At 38.1% G+C, this 21,547-nt stretch overlaps 1 protein-coding gene across 1 annotated transcript in view; it reads right to left on the bottom strand.

Moving 5' to 3' along the window:
• Positions 1–21,547, bottom strand: part of SPATA17 (spermatogenesis associated 17) — a 296,172-nt gene that overhangs the window by 104,298 nt on the left and 170,327 nt on the right. Inside the window, exon 10 of the mRNA XM_047755013.1 lies at positions 14,262–14,344. Within this exon, the coding sequence (XP_047610969.1) occupies positions 14,264–14,344 (81 nt within the window). The 3' untranslated portion in view covers positions 14,262–14,263. The remainder of the gene's footprint in view (positions 1–14,261; positions 14,345–21,547) is intronic.

The raw sequence follows: 21,547 nt of genomic DNA, 5'->3' as shown, positions 1-21,547 counted from the left end.
GTCCAAAGGTTTTCCAAAGGTATTGTAACAATTTGTACTCCTACCACCTAACTTACTGGCTGAGAGTTACAGTAGAGCCTTATCTGGCAATCACCATTCTTTTATAATTTCACTATTATAATGAGTAAGTATTGGTATTTCTTTGTGTTTATTACAAGTTTCATAACATTCATCTATTTAACATGTTCAATCTGACGGTTTTGGTGTATTTACAGAGCTGTTCAACCATCAGCACACTCTAACTTTAGAACATTTTTGTCACCCCCCAAAGAAACTCACACCCACTAGCAGTCAATCTCCATCCCTCTCCCCACCCCTGGGAAACCACAGATATTTCTGTCTCTCTATATACTTGTCTATTCTGAACCTTTCATATAAGTGGAACCATACAATTTACGGTCTTTTGTGAATAGCTTATTTCACTTAGTATAATGTTTTTGAAGTTCATCCATGTTATCATGTATATCACGACATTATTCCTTCTTACTGACAAAGGATATTCCATTATATGGACCTATGCCATTCTGCTTCTCCACTCATCAAGAGATGGACAACCGGATTGCTTTCAGACTGCAAGACTATATCGTGAATATTTTTTCATACCTGTTGGTGAACATGTGTGCCCATGTCATTTAGATATATATACACACATATATATATATCAGAGGACTCGCTGGGTAACAGAATATGCACTTGATAAGTTCTAATGGCTACCTGCAAACAGTTTAACAAAGGTATGGTATACATGGTATATAACAATATTTCTATCAGTTTACTGGATGAGAGTTATGGTTCTTTGATAGTTTGATATTACCATTCTTTTTCAATAATTAAAAGACTTTTAGCAGCGTTAAGGTTCACAGCAAAGCTGAAATATGTAGAGATTTTCCATATACTCCCACTCTCACCCATGTACAGCCTCTTCTATTTTCAACGGACCACATCAAAGTGGTTCATTTGTTACAACTGATGGACCTACATCGACACGTCATAATCAACCAAAGTCCAATCATTTAGCATTCTACCTTTCCATTTTTCAGAATGTCATATAGTTGGAATCATTGGAATCATAAGTGTGGTAGACGTTTCAGTTTGGCCTCTTTCATTTAGTAATATGCACTTAAGGTCTTCCATGTGTTTTAATGGCTTAATAGATTTTCGTTTTGTTTTACCAATGAATCATTCTCCACTGTCTGGATGTACCACAGTTCAGTTTATGTATCCAATCACTGAAAAGCATCTCAATTGCCTCCAAGTTTTGGCGATTATGAATAAAGTTGTCATAAGTATTCATGTGCAAGTTTTTGTTTAGACGTACGTTTTCAATTCTTTTGGGTAAATCCCAAGGAGCGTAACTGCTGTATTATATGGAAGAGTATGTTTTGCAATGAACTGCAAAATTATCTTTCAAAGTGACTGTACCATTTTGTATTCTCACCAGCAGGCAATGAGAACTCTTGTTGCTCCATAACCTCACCGGCATTTGCTGTTGTCAGAGTTTCGAATTGTAGCCGTTCTAATAGGTGTGTCATGGTATCTCAATGTTTTTTTTTTTCCATTCTCTTTAATTTTTTTATGAAAGCATTTTTATTGGAGTCTAGTTGATTCTCAGTGTTGTGTCAATTTCTGCTGTACAGTATAATAACCCAGTCATATATGTACACACACACACACACACACACACACACACACATACATACTTCTTTTTCTCATACTATCTTCTATCATGGACTATCACAAGAGACTGGAGAGAGTTCCCTTTGCTATACAGTAGGACCTCAATGCGTATCAATTCTAAATGTAATAGTTGCCTCTACCAATACCAAACTCCCCGACCATCCCACTTTCCCACCGTCTCCCTCTTGGTAACCACCAATCTGTTCTGTGTCTGTGAATCAGTTTCACTTTTGTAGAATCTGTTTCATTTCTGCCATATTTTAGATTCTACATACAAGTGATACCATATGGTACTTGTCCTTCTCTTTATGACTTACTTCACTTAATATGAGAATCTCTGGTTGCATCCATGTGGCTGTAAATGGCAAGCTTTTGCACTTTTTATAGCTGAATAGTATTCCATTGTATATGTACCACAATTTAATCCATTCATCTGTCAATGGATATTTAGGTTGTTTCCATGTCTTGGCTATTATAAATAATGCTGCACTGAATATAGGGGTGCATGGATCTTTTTGAATGAAAGTTTTGTATTTCCCTGATGACATATGACATGGTACATTTTTTCATATGCTTATTTTATGCTTCATATGTTTATTTGTCATCTATATATCTTCTTAATTTTTAAATAGTATTTATTTTTTCTTCTTCTTTCTTCTTTAATTATTAATTCAGTGAATGTTCTTATATTTATAGTTGTACAACCATCATCACAACCTAATTTTAGAACATGTCCATCCCAAACCCCCAGTCCATCCGTCCCCCACCCTCAACCTATCTCTTTCGGTAATTATAAGTTTTCCAAAATCTGTGAATCAGTTTCTGTTCTGCAAATAAGTTCATTGTATCCTTTTTAAGGTTCCACGTATAAGTGATGGCATATTGTGTTTGTGTCTCACTGTCTGATTTCACTTAGCATGAGAATTTCTAGGTCCGCCCATGTTGCTGCAAATGCCATTATTTCGTTCTTTTAGCAGATGAGTAATATTCCATTGTGTATATGCATCACATCTTCTTTATCCATTCCTCTGTCGATGGACATTTAGGTTGTTTCCATGTCTTGGCTATTGCATATAGTGCTGCATGTATTGGGGTGCATGTATCTTTTCAAGCCATGGTTTTCTTTAGATATATGGCCAGGAGTAGGACAGCTGGATCATATGGTAATTCTATTTTTAGTTTTTTGAGGAGTTTCCATACTGTTTTCCACAGTGGTTGCACCAATTTACATTCCCACCAACAGTGTAAAAGGGTTCCCTTTTCTCCACACCCTCTCCAGCATATATATCTTATCTTTATTGAGGTGTCTGTTAAGGTTTTTGGCTCATTTTAAAAATTAGATTGTTTATTCTCTTATTGTTGAATTTAAAAGAGTTCTTTACATATTTGGATAGCAGTTCTTTATCAGAAGTATTTTTGCAAATATTTTCTCCTAGTCTGTGGCTTGTCTCTCATTCTCTTGACATTGTCTTTCACGGAGCAGTTTTTAATTTTAATGAAGTCCATCTTATCAATTACTTTTTCATGAATTGTGTCTTTGATACTGTATTTACAAATTTATCACCATACTCAAGGTCATATAGGTTTTCCTCTATGTTATCTTCTAGAAATTTTAGAGTTTTGCATTTTACATTTAGGTTTGTTATCTAAAGATAATTGTTTTGTTTTCGCTTTTTAGGGCTGCACCTGTGGCATAGGGAGGTTCCCAGTCTAGGGGTTTAATTGGAGATACAGCTGCCAGTCTATGCCACAGCTACAGCAACACAGGATCCGAGCCGTGTCTGCAACCTACACCACAGCTCACGGCAATGCTGGATTCTTAACCCACTGAGCAAGGCCAGGGATCGAACCTGCAACCCCATAGTTCCTAGTCAGATTCATTTCCTCTGAGCCACGACGGGAACTCCCTAAAGATAATTTTTGTGAATGGTATAATTTGTGTCTAGATTCTTTCTTTTTTTTGCTTGTGTATATCCAGTTATTTCAGCACCCTTTGTTGAAAAGACTATCTTTGTTCCACTGTATTGCTTTTGCTCCTTTGTCAAAAATCAATTGATTATATTTATGTGGGTCTATTTCTGGGCTCTCTAATCTGTTACATTAATCTATTAATCTGTTTTTTTTTCCCCACCAATATCATACTGACTTGTTTACTGAAGCGTTAGAGTAAGTTTTGAAGGTGGGTAGTGTCAGTTCTCCAACTTTGTTTCGCTTCTTCAGTACTGAGTTGGCCATTCTGAGTCTTTTGCTTCTCAGTAAGATTTCATCTCTCCACCCTCCTCAGGTTCTGTCTTGTTCTTTTGTTATTGCCTTGCACGTATTCATTGTTTATGAAACATGTAGTGGCTCAAAATGCTCTTTCAAATAAGATTTCCTTTGGCATCAGAGAAACAGTTAACGGAAGTGCCCATCACCTCAACTGACTGTGTGATTAAGCTGAAGTTAGATTTCCATTTCCGCGATGGTGTTATGGTGTGAACAACACCAACCCCTCCAATTCATACACTGAAGCCCTACCCCCTAATGTGACAGCACTTAGAGCCTTCAAGGAGGTAATTAAGTTTGAATTATGGGGTTGGGGCCCTCTTCCAACAGGATTGGTGTCCTTATAAGAAGGGAAAGAGATCAGGAGAGTGCATGCACGGAGGAAAGGCCGTGTAAGTATGCAGCAATCAGGCAGTCATCTGCAAGCCAGGAGGTGATGCTTTTCCAGAAACCAACCACAATGGCAGTTGGATCTGGGACTTCCTGTCTCTAGCACTGTGAGAATTTAAATTTCTGTTGTTGAAGCCACTCAGTCTGTGGCATTCTGTTAAGGCTTTCTGAGCAAACTAATACAGACAGTGATGTATCTTTTGCCTACTCTCGCGCTAGGACAGCACTCCAAAGTTCCACCTGACATTGTATGTTTACCAAGCTTCCTCACCGAAGACGACCCAGGGCTCAGTTGTTTTCTCACAAAATCTGGAGACTATCAAAAGCTCTGCTTAGTGTTTCAGCTTTTGGGTTGCTTTTTACAAACCACAAATGCCTTAAAGAAAAAAGGTCTTGAATGTGGGTTCATTTCTTTTCACTCTTAAGGCTCTTGGATCTTGATCATTCTCAAACCCTGGCTTCCTACATTGCCCTGGACTTCAATGTCTAGCCTCCTCACCTCATGAGATGACAGACGGTCAGTTCCTCTTCTCAGTCTCTTAGCTGCTATTTTCTGCTTGGATCCGTGGTTCCTTGGTCCTGTTGTGGTTAAAAAATCAGAACTGCCTCAAGGGAGAAAGCAGTGGAGCATGTTAGGCATTGATTGCTCCTCTCTGGGAACCTGGTCCCTCCAAGTGTGGTTGTTCTGTTAGCTCTCTGATGTATGCAAACAGGTGCGCTTAGATTTTCTCCAGTTTTTAGAGCTGTATTTTAAGGGAGGAAGTTTGTTCCAATAAAGTCTTCTCCAGAGCAGGAAAGACGGGAGTAAAAAATACGCATTATTGTCATCTCTTTGGACCTTCAGATATCACTTGCCATCTCCTGATGCGTCTCCTCTCTCTAAAGTAGATTTTTAGGGTTTTTTCTAAAGATTCGAGCTATAAGCATGAATGAGAATATGTACTGGAGACAGAAGATCCTCTCCTAAGTCTTATTATTCTTTGCTTTTTTAACCTAATACCCTATAGGAGAAGTGTGATCCCCTTATATGATGAAAGAATAATATTTTTAACCAGACGTATTATCCAAGAAAGTATTTTTTTTCTGTCTCTACCATGATACAAATAAAAATGGTAAATAATTTTAGTTTTATGAATTCTTCAAAATATTTGGGTATTTTGAGGCTAGTGAGTGAGTGAGTGAATGAAAAAACAGAGTCTGCTAGAGCTGGCTTACTTTACATCAGTCAAATATTTGTTAACTTCCTGGTGACTGGTGATGTTGAGCAGTTTTTCATGTGCCTGTTGGTTGTTTGCATGTCTTCTTTGGAAAACCATCTATATTCAGGTCTTCCGCCCATTTTTTTGAATCAGGTCATTCTTTTCTGTATGAGCTATTCAAATATTTTGGATATTAGGCTCGTGTCGGTGATATCGCTCGCAAGTATTTTCTCACCTTCAGTAGGCTGTCTTTTTGTTTTGCCGGTGGTTGCCCTTACTGTCAAAGCATTTAAGTTTAATTAGGTCCCATTTGTTTATTTTAGCTTTTATTTCCTTTGCTTTAGGAGACAGATCCAGAAAATGTATTGCTATGATTTATGTCAAAGAGTGTTCTGCCTATGTTTTCCTCTTTGCTAATAATCAGGGAAACGCAAATCAAAGTCAACAGGAGATATCACATCACGCTTGTCAGAATGTCTATCACCAACAAGAACACGAAAAAAGTGTTGGCATGGATGTGGAGAAAAGGGAACCCTCTTACACTGCTGGTGGAAAACAGTATGGAGGTTCCTAAAAAACTACAAATAGAATTATTATATGATTCGGCAATTCCACTCCTGGGTATATACCTAACCCCTCCCCCCCCCGCAAATAAATCCACCAATTCAAAAAGATATATGCACTCCAATGTTCACAGTAGCATTATTTATAATTCTCAAGATATAGAAGCAACCTAAGTATCCTCAACAGATGAATGGATAAAGAAGATATGCATGCACTCACACACAATGGAGTACCACCCAACCATAAAAGATAATGAAAGTTTGCCATTTTCAAAAACATAGATGGACTTGGAGGGCATTAGGCTAAGTGGAAAAAGACAAATACTGTATGAGATCACTTATACGAGGGATCTGAAAAATACAACAAACTGCTTATAACAAAATGAAACAGACTCATAGAGGACAAATTAGTGGTTACCAGTAGGAAAAGGGAACAGGGAGGGGATTAAGACATACCAACTACTATGGAAACTAAATAAGCTACAAGGATATATTGTACAACCCAGAGAATATAGTTAATATCTTAGAATAACTATAAGTGGAGTATAACCTTTATAAGTTGGGACTCACTATACTGTACACAAATAATTTTGTAACTATAATATTGGAACTTACATAATATTGTACATTGACCAAATGTCAGTAAAAATATTTAACTCCCTTCCTTAAGTTCAGTTCAAATCAAACTATTTTAATCTTTTGCTGTTTTTCCAATTATGATTTTTAAAAACTTCCCTCTGCATACATCTGGATCATTTCTGTCTCTATGCTTCTGTTTATGTAATTTTATTTGCCTGATGAAACCCTCTTGTTCATATTTTCAGCTCAGTGAATTCCAGATCCTTACTACTATTAGGTCTTGACACAACATTTGTCTCCTCCAAGAAATTTTCCTTAACTATTCCATTCCCACCTCACTTAATCCTATTTGCTCATCTTTCTGGCAGCAGCAAACTTTTAAAGAAATCTTACACTAAATAATCTTTTTTCACTTTTAATTTCTTTTCAGATTCTTCATGTCAACTGGATTTAACTCTTTGAGGGTAGTAATTTCATCTCCCATTTACTAAAATATTTTTCTGCTCACATTACTTTTAATACAATAATGCTGAAAAATGACAGCATCTGTATAGAATCCTTGTTGAGCAGAAAACGAGCAAACTATCAAGTTCCAAAAATCACAAAATGGTCTTGTTGTGTCTATTCCTTTCTACCCATCAGCCATGTTATTAGTTTACAAGAGCAGGTATGAATGGAGAACTACTTTTTTAAAATCTATGTTTATGTTTCTTTCATTCCATTGGATAATTTTCATATTAAAAGAGGTACGAAAACAATTTCCTTTAGGTCCTTTGGAATTAAATATGAATGCTTTGAAAATACATTAAATAGCACAGACTCATTTCAATCTGGAAAACAAGTTAGCTAATGGAACAATTCAAGCCTACCAAATAATCATTATTAGATTTCCTAACAGGAGCTTCAGCTTTACTTGCAATTTGTATGATCTTACGATTCCCCCTAGAAGGCAGCAGAGTAACTTTTCAACCTAACATTAAACACACAGTGTATGCTTCCCCTCTATCTGCATTAGGAATTTATCCCAACCATATCCCAACCAATATTTATTCTAATAGAAGGATTCTTTCACATACAAATGTCGCTTTGTGGTAAGGGCTGCTTAGTGCCCTGGTGGTGGCATCTTGTATCATGAATAGTATGAAGCGGAAATCTAGACACTCAACCCGATGTACCTGCTAGCACCAGCAGCCAGGTGACTTCCTCATTAAGTTGGAGAGCTTAGAAGGGGAAGCGTGCTGAGCAAAACCCTACTGTGCCCTGTGAGGCAGCCTGCCAGGGACACTGAGCCTCAAAAGGAGCAAGCAAAGCACGAAGCACAGATCAAGTTGGGAGTCTCCCTCCATTCTCGCAGGGAAATGTCTTGGATTATAAAATGCTAGAACAGAAAAGTGTTTTGGCATCGTGCATTCTTTCTGGGTCACATCAAATAATCAGTCACATTCTCGGTGCAAATTAAGGTCATGGCTTTCACTTAGAGTCTTTCGTTCAGAGTGTTAGGTGAGGGCAGAGTCCATGGACAGCAGAAGCGTTACAAAGCCCACTGTTGGAGACATAACACAAAGATGCGATGAGCTATCGTTATGGGTGAGCCTCAAGATGGGAGCTAGCAGAGTTTAAGTCATGGAATACGACCAACCTAAACAACACTCGCTAGTGATTCATTCGTTCACTCAGTCATTAGCTTCATAATGAAATTTTATTCTGATTCTTTAGGCAGTGGTTTAAACTAGCACTTGGACCAAGTGAGTCTACTGAGCCGGCAATTAATTCTGCTGCTCCTCCAGCATCACTATGATCTTACACAAGTTCTACAAAAAAACATTGTGATCTTAATTTGTATTGTGATTCCACTTTGTTCCTAAAAGGTTTGAGCCCCAAAAATAAAATGGGAGGGAAAATCAGGGCAAAATTAAAAGAACAATTGGAGGAAAAAACTAAGATTGGAGAGAAGATGAGTACATAGAGTGGACCCCACAGGGCCATGAACCGGAGGGACCAGAGTAAAAGGGGATACGGTCGGGAACAAGAGTCACCATTTCCCTAAGGTAATACTGCAGTCTTGCCTTTACAGCCACAATGATACATTACCACAAATAACGTTAACTACTAAAAAAAAATTTACAGATCTGAAAGATTATTTCACAGAAGAAACACTTAACCCACGGAGCAAACAACTGGATCTCAGGATCAGCCGACTTGGTGTATATCTAAACCTATAACCCAAATCATCTATATCCTCACTACAAACTAACAGGACTGGTTCAGAAGTAACATTCCACAACGTGTGCATATAAATGAGCAAGGGTTTCTTCAGGGGCGTTTTCCTAGGACGCTATCTACTGCTTTAGAGCTTCTCTTCCTTGCAATGTTTTTGGAACTTTCCCAACAATACTTAGTCAACAGATATGTCACTCTGCCCGGGGTATTCTGCCCGATGTTAGACAGAGGGCACGCATCAGGAGACAGTATTTGCCCTCAAAGAGATTGGCGAACAGCAGGAAAGGAAGGCATTATCTAATGAACTACAACAAAGTTGATGAGAGGTTTGATTATAGAAGAACTAGAAGGTCCAAATCTGAATACTCTTAAGGTACATCCACAGTGCTCTTGACTTTTTTGTTTGTTTTGGTTTTGGTTTTGGTTTTTTTCATTTTAGGGCTGCACCCGTGGCATATGGAGGTTCCCAGGCTGGGGATCAACTTGGAGGTACTGCTACTGGCCTTCACCACAGTCACAGCAACGCGGGATCCAAGCTGCATCTGCGATGGCAAGGCCGGATCCTTACCTCATTGAGCAAGGCCAGGGATCAAACCTGCGTCTTCAGGGATACTAGTTGGGTTCGTTACGGCTGCGCCACGATGGGAAGTCTGCTGTTCTCAAGGGTCAATATTCATTCAGAATTAAGTTTGGTGGATGAAATAGATTATCCGGTTACCACCAGCTTTAGTCAAACACTAGGTCTCACTAATTTTATCGAGTAGTTCACACTGAGAATGCAGGAAAGAAATTGATTATAAGTTGATGCAGTTACGCAGTTTTCCAGAAGAAACAGACGAACTGCTTTCCCCCCATACATTCGCTAACAAGATTCCGTATCTCACTCTTCTTTCCCTTCAATGCAAAGGCATTTCTGGCTCCTGTGGATACCTGTATGGTTATCAGGAACTTAAGGGCTGAGGGAAGCAGGAGATTGTGGGGGTGAAAACAAATATTACATAGATGGGCTACAGAGAGCCTGGATCATTCAAGAGCTCGGGCACTGGTGAGAAAGAGAAAACTGGCATTCTGAATAATGAAATAATTTTCAGTTCTCAAGAACACACCAAGAGCAGGAATTACTTTTCGCGGGTGTAGTGATATAACTTGAGAGAGAGAGAGAGAAGGAGAGAGAGAAAGGTAGATCACTGCACGTGAACCCAGCAGGCCAGGCGCGGCCCATTCACAATTTTCTGAGCAAAGAAGGCAGACGTCCCTCACAATTACTTTTGTTACTGAATTTCCAAGGACAAGAAACTTTGGAGTGCTAAGGTATAAGGCAAGGCCTTAGCTCACAAACTAACGCTGAAAGTTATTTTAAGAGAATGAATTCCCTCGGATTGTGCTTGTGGTGCGGTGGGTTCAGGAGCTGGTGTTGCCGCTGCGATGGCTTGGGTTGCTGCTGTGGTGCGGGTTCCATCCCTGGGATTGAACTTCCACAAGCCACGGGCACGGCCAAAACATTTTTTAAAAATTAAAAAAAAAATAAAATAAAAGAATGAATTTCCAAAGAGTGAGTACTAGGAACAGCGTTAGATCAACATTCCAGTTTCCTAAGATTATTATTATAATAGAACAGGGATCATTGTCTCCATCACACACACACACACACACACACACACACACACACACACCTATCCACCAATATCTATTTTTTTCCAACACTATAACTCTTTTATGAGTGGTCAGCTGTAAAATATTACGGTTTAGTGACTCTACAGTAAGTATGGTTTCAGTGCATTTTCTGTAGATGCTCACTTATATTTCCTTTCAGAACGGCAGAGTTTTGAATGAACCAGAAATGGTTCCACTTTCTTCTCTGCAGAGATGGGGTGTAGGCGGGTGGGGCGTGGGGAGAGAGAGAAACACTTCAGAGGTTATTCAGCAGCCAGGGAAGTAGAATCTAGGATTCCAGGCAGCGGGTCTTCTATTCAACTCACATCACACCAAAAGCTCAATTTTACATTTTGTCTTGTTTGCTAACATCAAAACAATAAAATGAAAGAAGAAAAATAACCCATAAACAGGAGTTCTTAAATTCTCTATTTAAATATTTCTCGCTTAAGAGGGAGCTCAGTTCAAAGTCTGGGACCCTCCACCCGATTTGACTCATTTCTAGCCCCTGAAATGACCCTTTTCCATGATCTCTGTCTACACCACTGCAAGTCCTGATCAACAAGGTTGAGGCCTGTGCCACTGGTCACACAGAGTGTTCAGCTAGCCTGCCTCGGTCATAAAGGACCACGGCAGAATGTCTTCCCATAGGCAAATGGGCTGTTATATCATCTTCATTCAAAGGAGAAAGATTATTTTGTTTTTTTTGCCAATTCACTATGACTAAGCTGAAAAGGATTATAAATTCACATGGCACCAAAATGAATGACGAGGTATAATAATTTTTCTTGTTGGAATAAACATTTAACTCCAACAGACACACAGATAGCTTATAAGTCTGATCATCACTTATAAGTCTTCTTATCACTCTCATGCACCTTCTTTTTCCTTACACAGCTGCTAAGACCTTATTACTTCTGGAAAAAGACAACAAAATTTCACCTCTTTCCCAATTCAGGTACTAACCAAATTTATTTTTCACTTTTTTCTTAGCTATTTGAGTCACGCATATGCCAAATTCCTACGAAAAGGAGAAACAAGTACACTGTTTTTCATGCATAACAAGTAATTTCACCAAAACCCATCACATACGTTCTCGAAATTGAACGACTTTTTAGAAGAATGACAGTCTGGGCCAAAGCTCACTGCAAAGAAGAGCAAGAGAAAATGGAGAAGCACACGATGGAAGAAAACTCCCACCGATGCTGGGCTAACCAATGATTTCACGTCATGGTGCTAATTCTTCTCCACTTGAATCTTGAAAGAGAGCCTTTTGACTGGAGAGATGAATGGAACGGAAAAGATGGCAAAGCAATCTGATAGGATACAGCACATTCTCATTTTGACAATGTTGCCTTTGGGACACTACCAAAGGTTACAAACGTAACTAGTTACACAGAAGAATTAAAGAAATGAAAAGGAATCACATCATCCTAGCTAGGGAGTAGATTTGAAAGTGTGCGTGCGTTTAAAATCTAATTCACGGTGAGCAATTTCAGTGGCTGAAGTCTTAGTGCCTTAATCAAAACGGGTGGGTGTAGGCTCTGTTTATCCTAAAGGCAGACATGCTAAAGGAAAGAAAGATTAATCTGATAAAGGCATCACCATTTCTAATCGGACTGATGGAGCATGGAGTGTGGGTGCATGAGGCAATGTCGGGTGAATTACAGTAAAGTGATGAACTGCCTTGAAGTGGAAGCAATCAAATAGATAGCTCTCAAAATCACCATGGCATCCTTATGCAACACTTTGGTGCCACTGTCCCCGTCCTGGCCTTCTCCACAAAGAGCAAAAGCACTTCGTCGTATTTGGTGAAATTAAATCTTAACAGAAGGAGCGCCACAGCTAAGGCTGCTCCTCTTCACTTACCAAAATGAAACACTAGGCATTAATTTCCTCTCTAAGAGGAGGAGATGACATTTTGATAATATTTTCAATTCACAAAATGGTTAAAAATCCAAGAGAAGAGGTCGCAGTTTGAAAAAAAAAGTCTCACGTGTTTGTATCTGCATTGGGCACCCCTTTTAATTAAAAGCAATGTGAAACATTTGTTGTCTTGTGTATAAATATTTTAGCAGGTCGTTATTTTGTCTTCAGAGAAGAGGGATAAGTCTCTCGAAATTATTATGATTGAACAGAATAGAGATGCTTTTGTAACTGGTAGAGAAGAGCAGGTAGGTCTTCTTGGAGAGTTTTGTTTAACAATTTGCTTTTGCCTGATCAGATAAAAATTTCAAAAAATGCGACTACAAAGAAGTAGCCCCCCCAAAAAGGTCCCCATAATCTCACTATCGAGAGAGAACTGCCATTAATATCTTGGCCTTATACCAAATGTATACATACAGAAAATATAAATCTGCACATTCAAGTGTGCTTTTTTACACATACACACATATATATAGTGTGTGTGCACATATATACATATTTTTGATGGAATCAGACTATGTAGTTTCCTTTGAATCCAGCTTTCTTGTCTTAGAAATATATTGTAGGTAGTTTTTCAAATTAATAGGTAAAGATCTATGTTCACATTTTTAATGTCTTCAGAGTACTGCATTTCATATGTCTTATCATTTAGCTATTTATTTAACTCATTCATATATTTATGAGTATGCCAGCTGTTTCCAACCTTTCACCATTATGAACGGGATTAAAATCCAAAGGCACACACAGATATGAGACATTTCATTTAGACGACTTCACGCGGTGAGTCACAAATACGACACCAGTGCTCCAAAGGGTACCGATGGTCTCTACACCTTTGAAACCGCAATTTCACTTGGCATTAGAGGTACGGTTTTCCAGCAGCTCACATATCCCTTTGGAGGAGTTAAAAGCTCATCGCTGCTTCCTGTATTTAACATACCGACCTCCAGCCGAAGCCTTCTAGGTTATAAAGGGGCGAGAGGCAATACTAACCAAATTTAAGGAACACCAAATACAACACAAACACTCGCATCTACGTTGTGTTCTTTCCAACGGATCAGTGCTTTCCCCCTGGTTCTTGGAGGAGGATCCCTGAGGAATTAACCAGCATGATTTCTCATTCCTGCCTCTTTTCACCTGCAGAGAGCCTTTCTGTCTTCACTCAATATCCCCTTTAAGCCTGACTGAAAATGTCAGAATACCTCCTATTAGTCTCCCCTTGATGGTAAATGCTTCCTTGTTCTAAAATGCCTTGGCAATTAAATGCAGCACTCGCTGAAGTTTTACTGTGTGATCTTGAATTTTATGTGGGTGTCTCTGTTCTCTAGTCGGTAAACTTTGGTCATCAGAGACCCTAGTCACTATTTCTTTGGAATCCCCTAGACGCAGCTCACACTTCAAATAAAACACATACTGAACATGGTATTTTACACTACACCATATGGAGACAGTAGCGAGAAATATTTTAGCTTCTGGTTGCCATCAACACTTTTGCCTTACATATGTAAAACGATTTATTGTATTAATTCATTTAAAAAGAAAGACTATTTCAGATATTTGTCAGTTCTATTTCCTAAGATTTGAAGTTCATTTTGGAGAAGAGATTTGAAAAACAAAATCTATGATTTTTGAATGCTAAAAATCATGAGACAAATGAAAGGAATGTATGGAGTTATGTATATATTATAGCATGGTTTTTTAAATGCTTGATAGTTAAGTCCATCTCATTTGATTTTTTATGTTATTTAATTGAACACTATTTGAAATATGTTTTAGCGAAAGTGCATACCTTTATACAATTTGTCCAGCTTTTGAATATAATTTTCCATACGCGGAGAAGAGATCAAATGCTGGTAACACAGTTTGGAAATCCTAGGAGGAAAAAGATCGTGATTACCACAGATATCTTACTGATTTCCTATTTTTGTTATAATTTGTATTACATTAAGTTGCTAGATAGATATCATTTAACTGCACTTCAAATTTCCCATCATACCCTCAAATAAAATTAGCAGGTAAGTTTTATCAGTGGAAAGCCAGATACACTGACACGTTCCTAAACACAGAGTTTTTAGGAGCTGTGGGTGGCAGCCTTGGGGAGCGCCAAGCAGTGCAATGACACAGTCAATGTCTTCACAGAGCTCACGATGTAAGTGCTGCACCTTGACTCTGACCATGGTGCATTTGGCTCCTTTGCTACACGATTTCTCTGCTGCATTTCCCCTCATTTAAGAGTCTCTAGCAAAACTGCTGTTGACTGAACATGTTGCCTCTTTAGACTCAGAGATGCTGCCACTCAGATGCCTTTCTCTCTAGCTATTCCCATGGGCCATTCCTTTCATTCATTCCATTGTTCAAAGAGCCCCTGGATGTAGACTAGCACCCCTACAGCTTTTTGTTTTTATTTTAAAATTTTATTTTATTGAAGTATAGTTGACTTACAACACTGTGTTAGTTTTAGGTGCACAGCAAAGTGAGTCAGTCTTAAGCATATCCATTCTTTGTCCCCGTAGAGGTTCTTACAGACCATGGAGTAGATTTTCCTGTGCTTTACAGTAGGTTATCCCTAATCATCTGTTTTATCCAGCAGTGTGTTTATGTTTTTCCTATCCTCCAAATTCTTCCCTCTCCCCAGTGGTTTCATCTATGGTAACCCTAATTTTTTTTTTGGGTGGGGAGGCGCACCCGCAGCATATGGAGGTTCCCAGGCTAGGGGTCGAATCGGAGCTGGAACCCCGGCCTAAGCCACAGCCACAACAATGCCAGATCTGAGTTGCGTTTGTGATCTTTGCTGCAGCTTGCGGTAGCGCTGGATCCTTAACCCACTGAACAGGGCCAAGACTGAACCCACATCCTCATGGATACTAGTCAGATTCTTCACCTGCTGAGCCACAACAGGAACTCCCTGGTTTTGAAATCTGTGAGTTTGTTTCTGTTTTATAAGTTCTTTTAAATTACATTCCACATATAAATGTTCTCATATGGTATTTGTCTTTGTCTGACTTCACCCAGTCTCATAATCTCTATCATTTTGAAGGGCTCTATTTTCTTCACAGCTGTCCATGTTTGGGATATTACATATTTACTTCGGGTCCCACATAAGATGGCAAGCTTCATAGTAGTAGGTACCTTGTTTTGTGCCAAATAACGTTTGTTGACTGAATGAGTGAAAAGGGAAAGGTGCTACCCCCAAATAATCCTAATAGAGGGACATGGGTGGTAAGTTTCACAGAACCAATTCAAACAATCGCTCAAGGGGTTCAGAACGAAGCGAGGACAAACCTTGTGTCATTGAGTAACTGGAGAGGCAGCATTTGATGGAGGATAGAAAAGGAGGCTTTTCACACATGTAGAGCAGGCGAAATCATTAAGGAGGTAAAGCAATGAATCAGCAGTGGATGCTGTAAACAGACTATAGAGAAGCACATGTTTCTCCTTTATAAAGGAGGCCTATCCTCCATGGAAATGACTGTGGATAATTTTTTTTTTTTCTCAAGAAAACCCTGGAAGGAAGGACCTCTATTCAGGCTCCAGGGAAGGAACAGCTCTATTCAGGCTCCAGGGAAAAGCCCCACATCTGTTGCCTCGTGTTTAGGAAACAAAAGAGACCAAGCCCAAGAGACAAGAAGGACAGTAGGTTGGAAAAGAGTTTGCATGACAAAAATGCTTAGCTAAAAGACAAATTAATCAATTTGAATAAAATCCTTCCTTTTGGATAGCATGAAGGCAAAAGAACTTCATATAATTAAGTAGTCTTTCCCCGTGGTGCGGAATTCCATACTCTTGCCTCCCCTGTATTTGAAATTGTGACCCTAGGGGTGCTCAGGAATCAACACTGCATTTGCAAGAGTTGCACGTCACATGTCAGGAACATGCTGCAATAGTACATGACTCCTATTACTATTGTTTTTACTCTTTAGTGTTTACAGCGACTTTCATTTTTCCATTATAGCTGGTTTACAGTGTTCTGTCATATGTGATTCCTACTACTCTCAGATGTGGATGTATGAAGTTACATATACATGTGAAGCATGATAGTAGATTTTCATGTTGGTGCTTGATGAGCACTGAAGTCCAGAACTGTGACTGCTTTATGAATATATATGTCTAACAATTATTAATCTATGTTTTGAAAAAGTAAATGAAAAGGTTAGTTTTGTTCAAATGATCTTCATTTATCTTTTTGATATTTATTAGCTTTTTTATTTTCCTATAATACATCATTTTGGATATTTAAAAAAATATTTTAATTTTTTCTCTCCTTTTAAAAAGTAAAGTGTAGTTGATTTACAATATTATACTAGTTTCAGGTGTTCAGCAGACTGATTCAGTATTTTTACAGATTATACGCCGTTAAAAGTTATTACAAGATAATGGCTAAAATACCCTTTGCTATACAATATATCTTTGTTGCTTATCTATTTTATACATAATAGTATCTCTTAGTCCCATACTTTTTTTTCTTTTTTGGTTTTTAGGACCACACTCGCAGCAGATGGAAGTTCCCAGGCAGGCTAGGGTCAAATCAGAGCTGTAGCTGCTGGTATACACCACAGCCATGGCAACACCAGATCTGAGCCTCTTCTGTGACCTACACCACAGCTCACAGCAATGCCAGTTCCTTAACTCACTGAGTGAAGCCAGGGATCAAACCTGCATCCTCATGGATACTAGGTGGATTCCTTTCTGCTGGTGCAGGACGGGAACTCCCTTAGTCCCATACTTCTAATTTGCCCTGCCCTCCATCCTTCTCTCCTTGGTAACCAGTAGTTTGTTTTCTATATCTATTTCTGTTTTGCTTGTGCATTTGTTTGCATTATTTTTAGATTCCACACATAAATATCATAGAGTATTTGTCTTTCTCTGTCTGATATAGGTTAGAAATTTAGCTTTACATGAAATGAGGAACATTTAAGAAGAAATAAATGAAGGTAAAATAAAACCTGTTTTTATTTTTCTTAATCGATCTTAACAACAATCTTATTCAAAATAATAAAAATAACAATGTAATCAGTGATTATAGCTCCTAGATAAAGTAAATGAATGACAGCAATGTTACAAGGGATAGAAGGGAGGAACTGGAAATAACCTGTTATAAGGTGACTGAACTACCCAGGAAACAATAGAATGTTATTTGAATGTGGACTTGGATTAGTCATAAATGTATATCCCAAACTCTAGAGCAATTGTGAAAAAAAATTTTTAAGGTAATATGCTAAGAGAGGAGAAAAAAATGAAATAATAAAATGCTGAATTAAAACTAGAGAAGCCTGAAAGAGTGGAATTGCAAAAACAAAAACAAACCAACACACACACACACACAAAAACAAAGAACAAGGCAATGAATGGAAAACAGATACAAATATGGTAGATATTAGTCCAATTATATTAATCATCACCTTTAGGGTGAGTTATCTAAATACACAATAAAAGGCAGAGACTGCTGATACAAAACAGGAGGTATACAGTGTCTCATAAACCCACATTAAATTTAAAAAAGACCACAAACAGATTAAAAGTAAAGGGATGGAGAAAGATATATCACCTAACATTAATCGAAAGAAAGTTGGAGTACCTACATTAATTTTAGACAAAACAGAGTTTGGAATAAGTAAAATAATCAGGAATAAAGATGAGCATTACATCATACAGGGGTCAATTTTCAAAGAAGGCACAACAATCCTTAATGTGTATATGCCTAAAAATATGCATCAGAATACATGCAGTAAAAACGAATATAACTGCAAGGAAAAATAGACTAACTACTCTAGTTGGAGACTTCAATATCCTTTTATAAGTAACTGATAGACTCAGCAGGCAGAATGTCAATAAGATATAAGTGAACTGAACAGTACTATCAATCAACTGGATTTAACTAACATTTAGAGACTACCTCATCCAACAATAACCACACTCTTCTCAAGCTCACATGGAATAGTCACCAAGATAGACCATGTTCTGAGCCATAAAATATACTTTAACAATTTCAAAAGAGTAAACATCATAGCATGATCTTAGACCACAATAGACTTAAACCAGAAATTAATAACAGAAAGATACTTTAAAATTACTGAAATATTTGGAAGTTAAGCAGCACACTACTAAATAATACATAGTCAAAGAAGCAGCAGCCAGAAAAAAGCATTTGAACTAAATGAAAATTTAAATGAGACTTATCAAAATTTGTGGGATGCAGCAAAAGCTGTGCCTAGAGGGAAATTTATAGCACTGAATGTATTAGTAGAAAAGAAGAAAGATCTACAATCACTAATCTAAGCTTCCTCTTTAGGAAACTAGAAAACATAAATCCAAAGTAATCTAAAGAAGACAAAATCAGAGCAGAAGTTGAAAATAGGAAAACAATGCAAAAAAAATCAAGAAAACCAAAAGCTGATTCTTTGGAAAGATCTATAGAACTGATAAACATCTGGCTAGGCTAAGAAAAAAGAAAGATACAAATTACAAATATCAAAAATGAAAGATAGACCATCATTACTGATCCCATGGACATTAAAAGGATAGTAAAGGAATATTATGAAAAATTCTGTTCATAAGTTTGATAACCTAGGTGAAATGGACCAATTCCTTGGAAGTCACAATCTACCAAAAGTCACACAAGGAGAAACAGATAATCTGAATAGGCCTGCATCTATTTTCAAAAATTGAATCAATAATTAATAGCCTTCCAAAATAAGCCCAGATGACTTCACTGGTAAATTCTACCAAACGAGGAAGAAATGATACCAATTCTGTATAATTTGTTCCAGAAAATAGAAGCAGAGGAAGCACTCCTAACTCAGTCTGTTTCATGGTCTGTAAAATGGAGATCTCTCTCTCTCTCAAGGTTGGTATGAGGATTAAGTGAAATAAAACATCTGGCCCTCAGTGCAAGTATTGTCCTCCACCTTTCCTTCAAGGGTAAAAGTCTATTCATATTCTATCTACCATGTACCTTTCAGAAGTTAAATAAATTCCATTGACACATATGCGACACTGGTTTTGGTCCATTGATGTAGTGAAACAAGACTCAAAGGATTTTGATCATATCCTCTAACAGAAAAAATATTTTAAGCATCCTCAATACATTTCTAGATATCTGTCTGACATTATGTGTATGTAATACTTTGATAGGAAGATGTGATGTCCAATAAATATTCAAATGAGGGAAAAAGAAATAGAAACTGTACTATTTTGTTCCCTCATTCCTTTGGATCTTCTCGTGTACTTCGTTTTGGGCTCCTCTAACATAATGAATGAAGCAACAGCTAATTCTGTGTTATACTTTCACCTGTGCATTTCACTAATGTTTGAGCATCTTACAGTGTGTCAGCACTGTGCTTGACAGCTTCCAATAAATGGGAACCAAAAGTTAATTATGTCTTCCCAGGACCCGTCTGAGGCAGACAATAGGCATTTATAGGTGTACAGATAAACAAGGATTGACTCTTCAAATACATATACTCTACATCGCCAACAGAAAATCTTTCACAAATCCTTTATCACTCTTATTTTCTCATTTAAAACCCCACATTCTTACTTGGCCCTAGTCAACCAATAACTGCCACTTCTGATATAGGAAGAAGTAACTAGTCCATTAAGACAGTTTTGGTTTTGGAAAAAATCTGGTGCTGGTTCTCATTTGTTTAAAATGTGCCTCAAATACATAAAACAGGCCATCCGGTCCACGAGAAGCTATTTATGGGCTCAAGAAAACCACCTGGATAACACTTGTGCATTGTCACTTTTTAAATGGGGGGTGGGGGACTGCTTTCCTGAAAAATAACCTCATCAAGAAAAAACACTGGGGATGGTAATTCTAAATCCTGCCATAGCCCTTGCTTGCCAGAGCAGACAGCTTTTGCTATTAGGATGCCCGGCCAAACACAAATAATCCACTGCCAAAATGAGCTCCTTGGGACAATTTAGGACTCTTTGGAAGTGAACGGCTCTTTGAGCTGGAATGCAGCCCAGGTCCATTTTCAAACCCAAGTCAAAATGACAAAGAGCAAATTTCCTGGGCCACTCACCCCCTAAGTGTAAGATTACTTTAGGTTGGCAGCTGTGCTGTTTATCTAGTTATTTAAGGCTTTCATCAGCTACTCACGACCAGCCTCAATGTTGGTAAGCAGGACAGAGCTAATATACAGAGAAGTGGACAAAACCTCCAGGATTAGAAGGACAAGATGGAAATCAAAGGTTATACACCTATTGTTCAGCTTAAAATACCTTTTTCATGGGTTCTGCTCTAAAGCACTGCAGAGATTTTTTTTTTTTTAAGAGCTAAAAAAAGGAGAAGGGTAAGAACTTTTAGCCGAAGAGTAAATACTATTTTAACTGAAAATATTTCCTGAATGAGACCACAGTTAAGTCTGGCTAGCACTTGGGATTTTCCATAGTTTCCAAACACAAGTTCATAGGCAGGTTTAAAAGATCACCTGGCATTATCCCTGCTTTATCAAACTTCGCTCTCACTACACACAGAGAATTCTGTGATGGCATGGACACCGCCACTGTTTCAACCAAAGAACATGCAGGCTAAGAGTTGTAGCAGTTATTCTCCTCTTTCTGTTCATCTGAATTTTCAGGAACACATGCTAAAGCATTCTCTACTGTTTGTGTTCTTCTCAACCCCCCAGATTCAGGATTTATTATGTATTCTTTCAGTTAAACCATTTGTATACGTTTCCAAAGAAGGTTTTTAGCTGATACTGAGTTGACGATGCAAGGTCAGTCTGAACCTCGAAAGGAAACCAAGTCCATGTGTAGATTACGCTGCTCTGAGTCTCAATGATGGTACCTGCAAAGGTGGTTTGACTTCTCCTCCGAGGCCGTATTGCTTTGGAGCCAAGCTGGCTGGGTTTGAAACCCAGGGCTGGCTTTGTGATCCTGGACAACTTATTTAACCTCAACAATGCTTGCTTTCCGATTTCAAAGACAGAGATGAAATAGTATAAAAATAACAACATCCTATTCACAGGTGTGTTTACAAGGATTACATGAAGTCATGCACACAAATCGAGTAAACCAGTATCTGGTATATAGCCAGTACTTAGTGTTAGTTATTTTCACATAGGA

The sequence above is a fragment of the Phacochoerus africanus genome, chromosome 12, assembly GCF_016906955.1.
Source record: "Phacochoerus africanus isolate WHEZ1 chromosome 12, ROS_Pafr_v1, whole genome shotgun sequence".
Taxonomy (NCBI): Eukaryota; Metazoa; Chordata; class Mammalia; order Artiodactyla; family Suidae; genus Phacochoerus; species Phacochoerus africanus.
The sequence above is the reverse complement of the archived record's forward strand: the minus strand, read 5'-3'. Positions and strand labels throughout refer to the sequence as shown.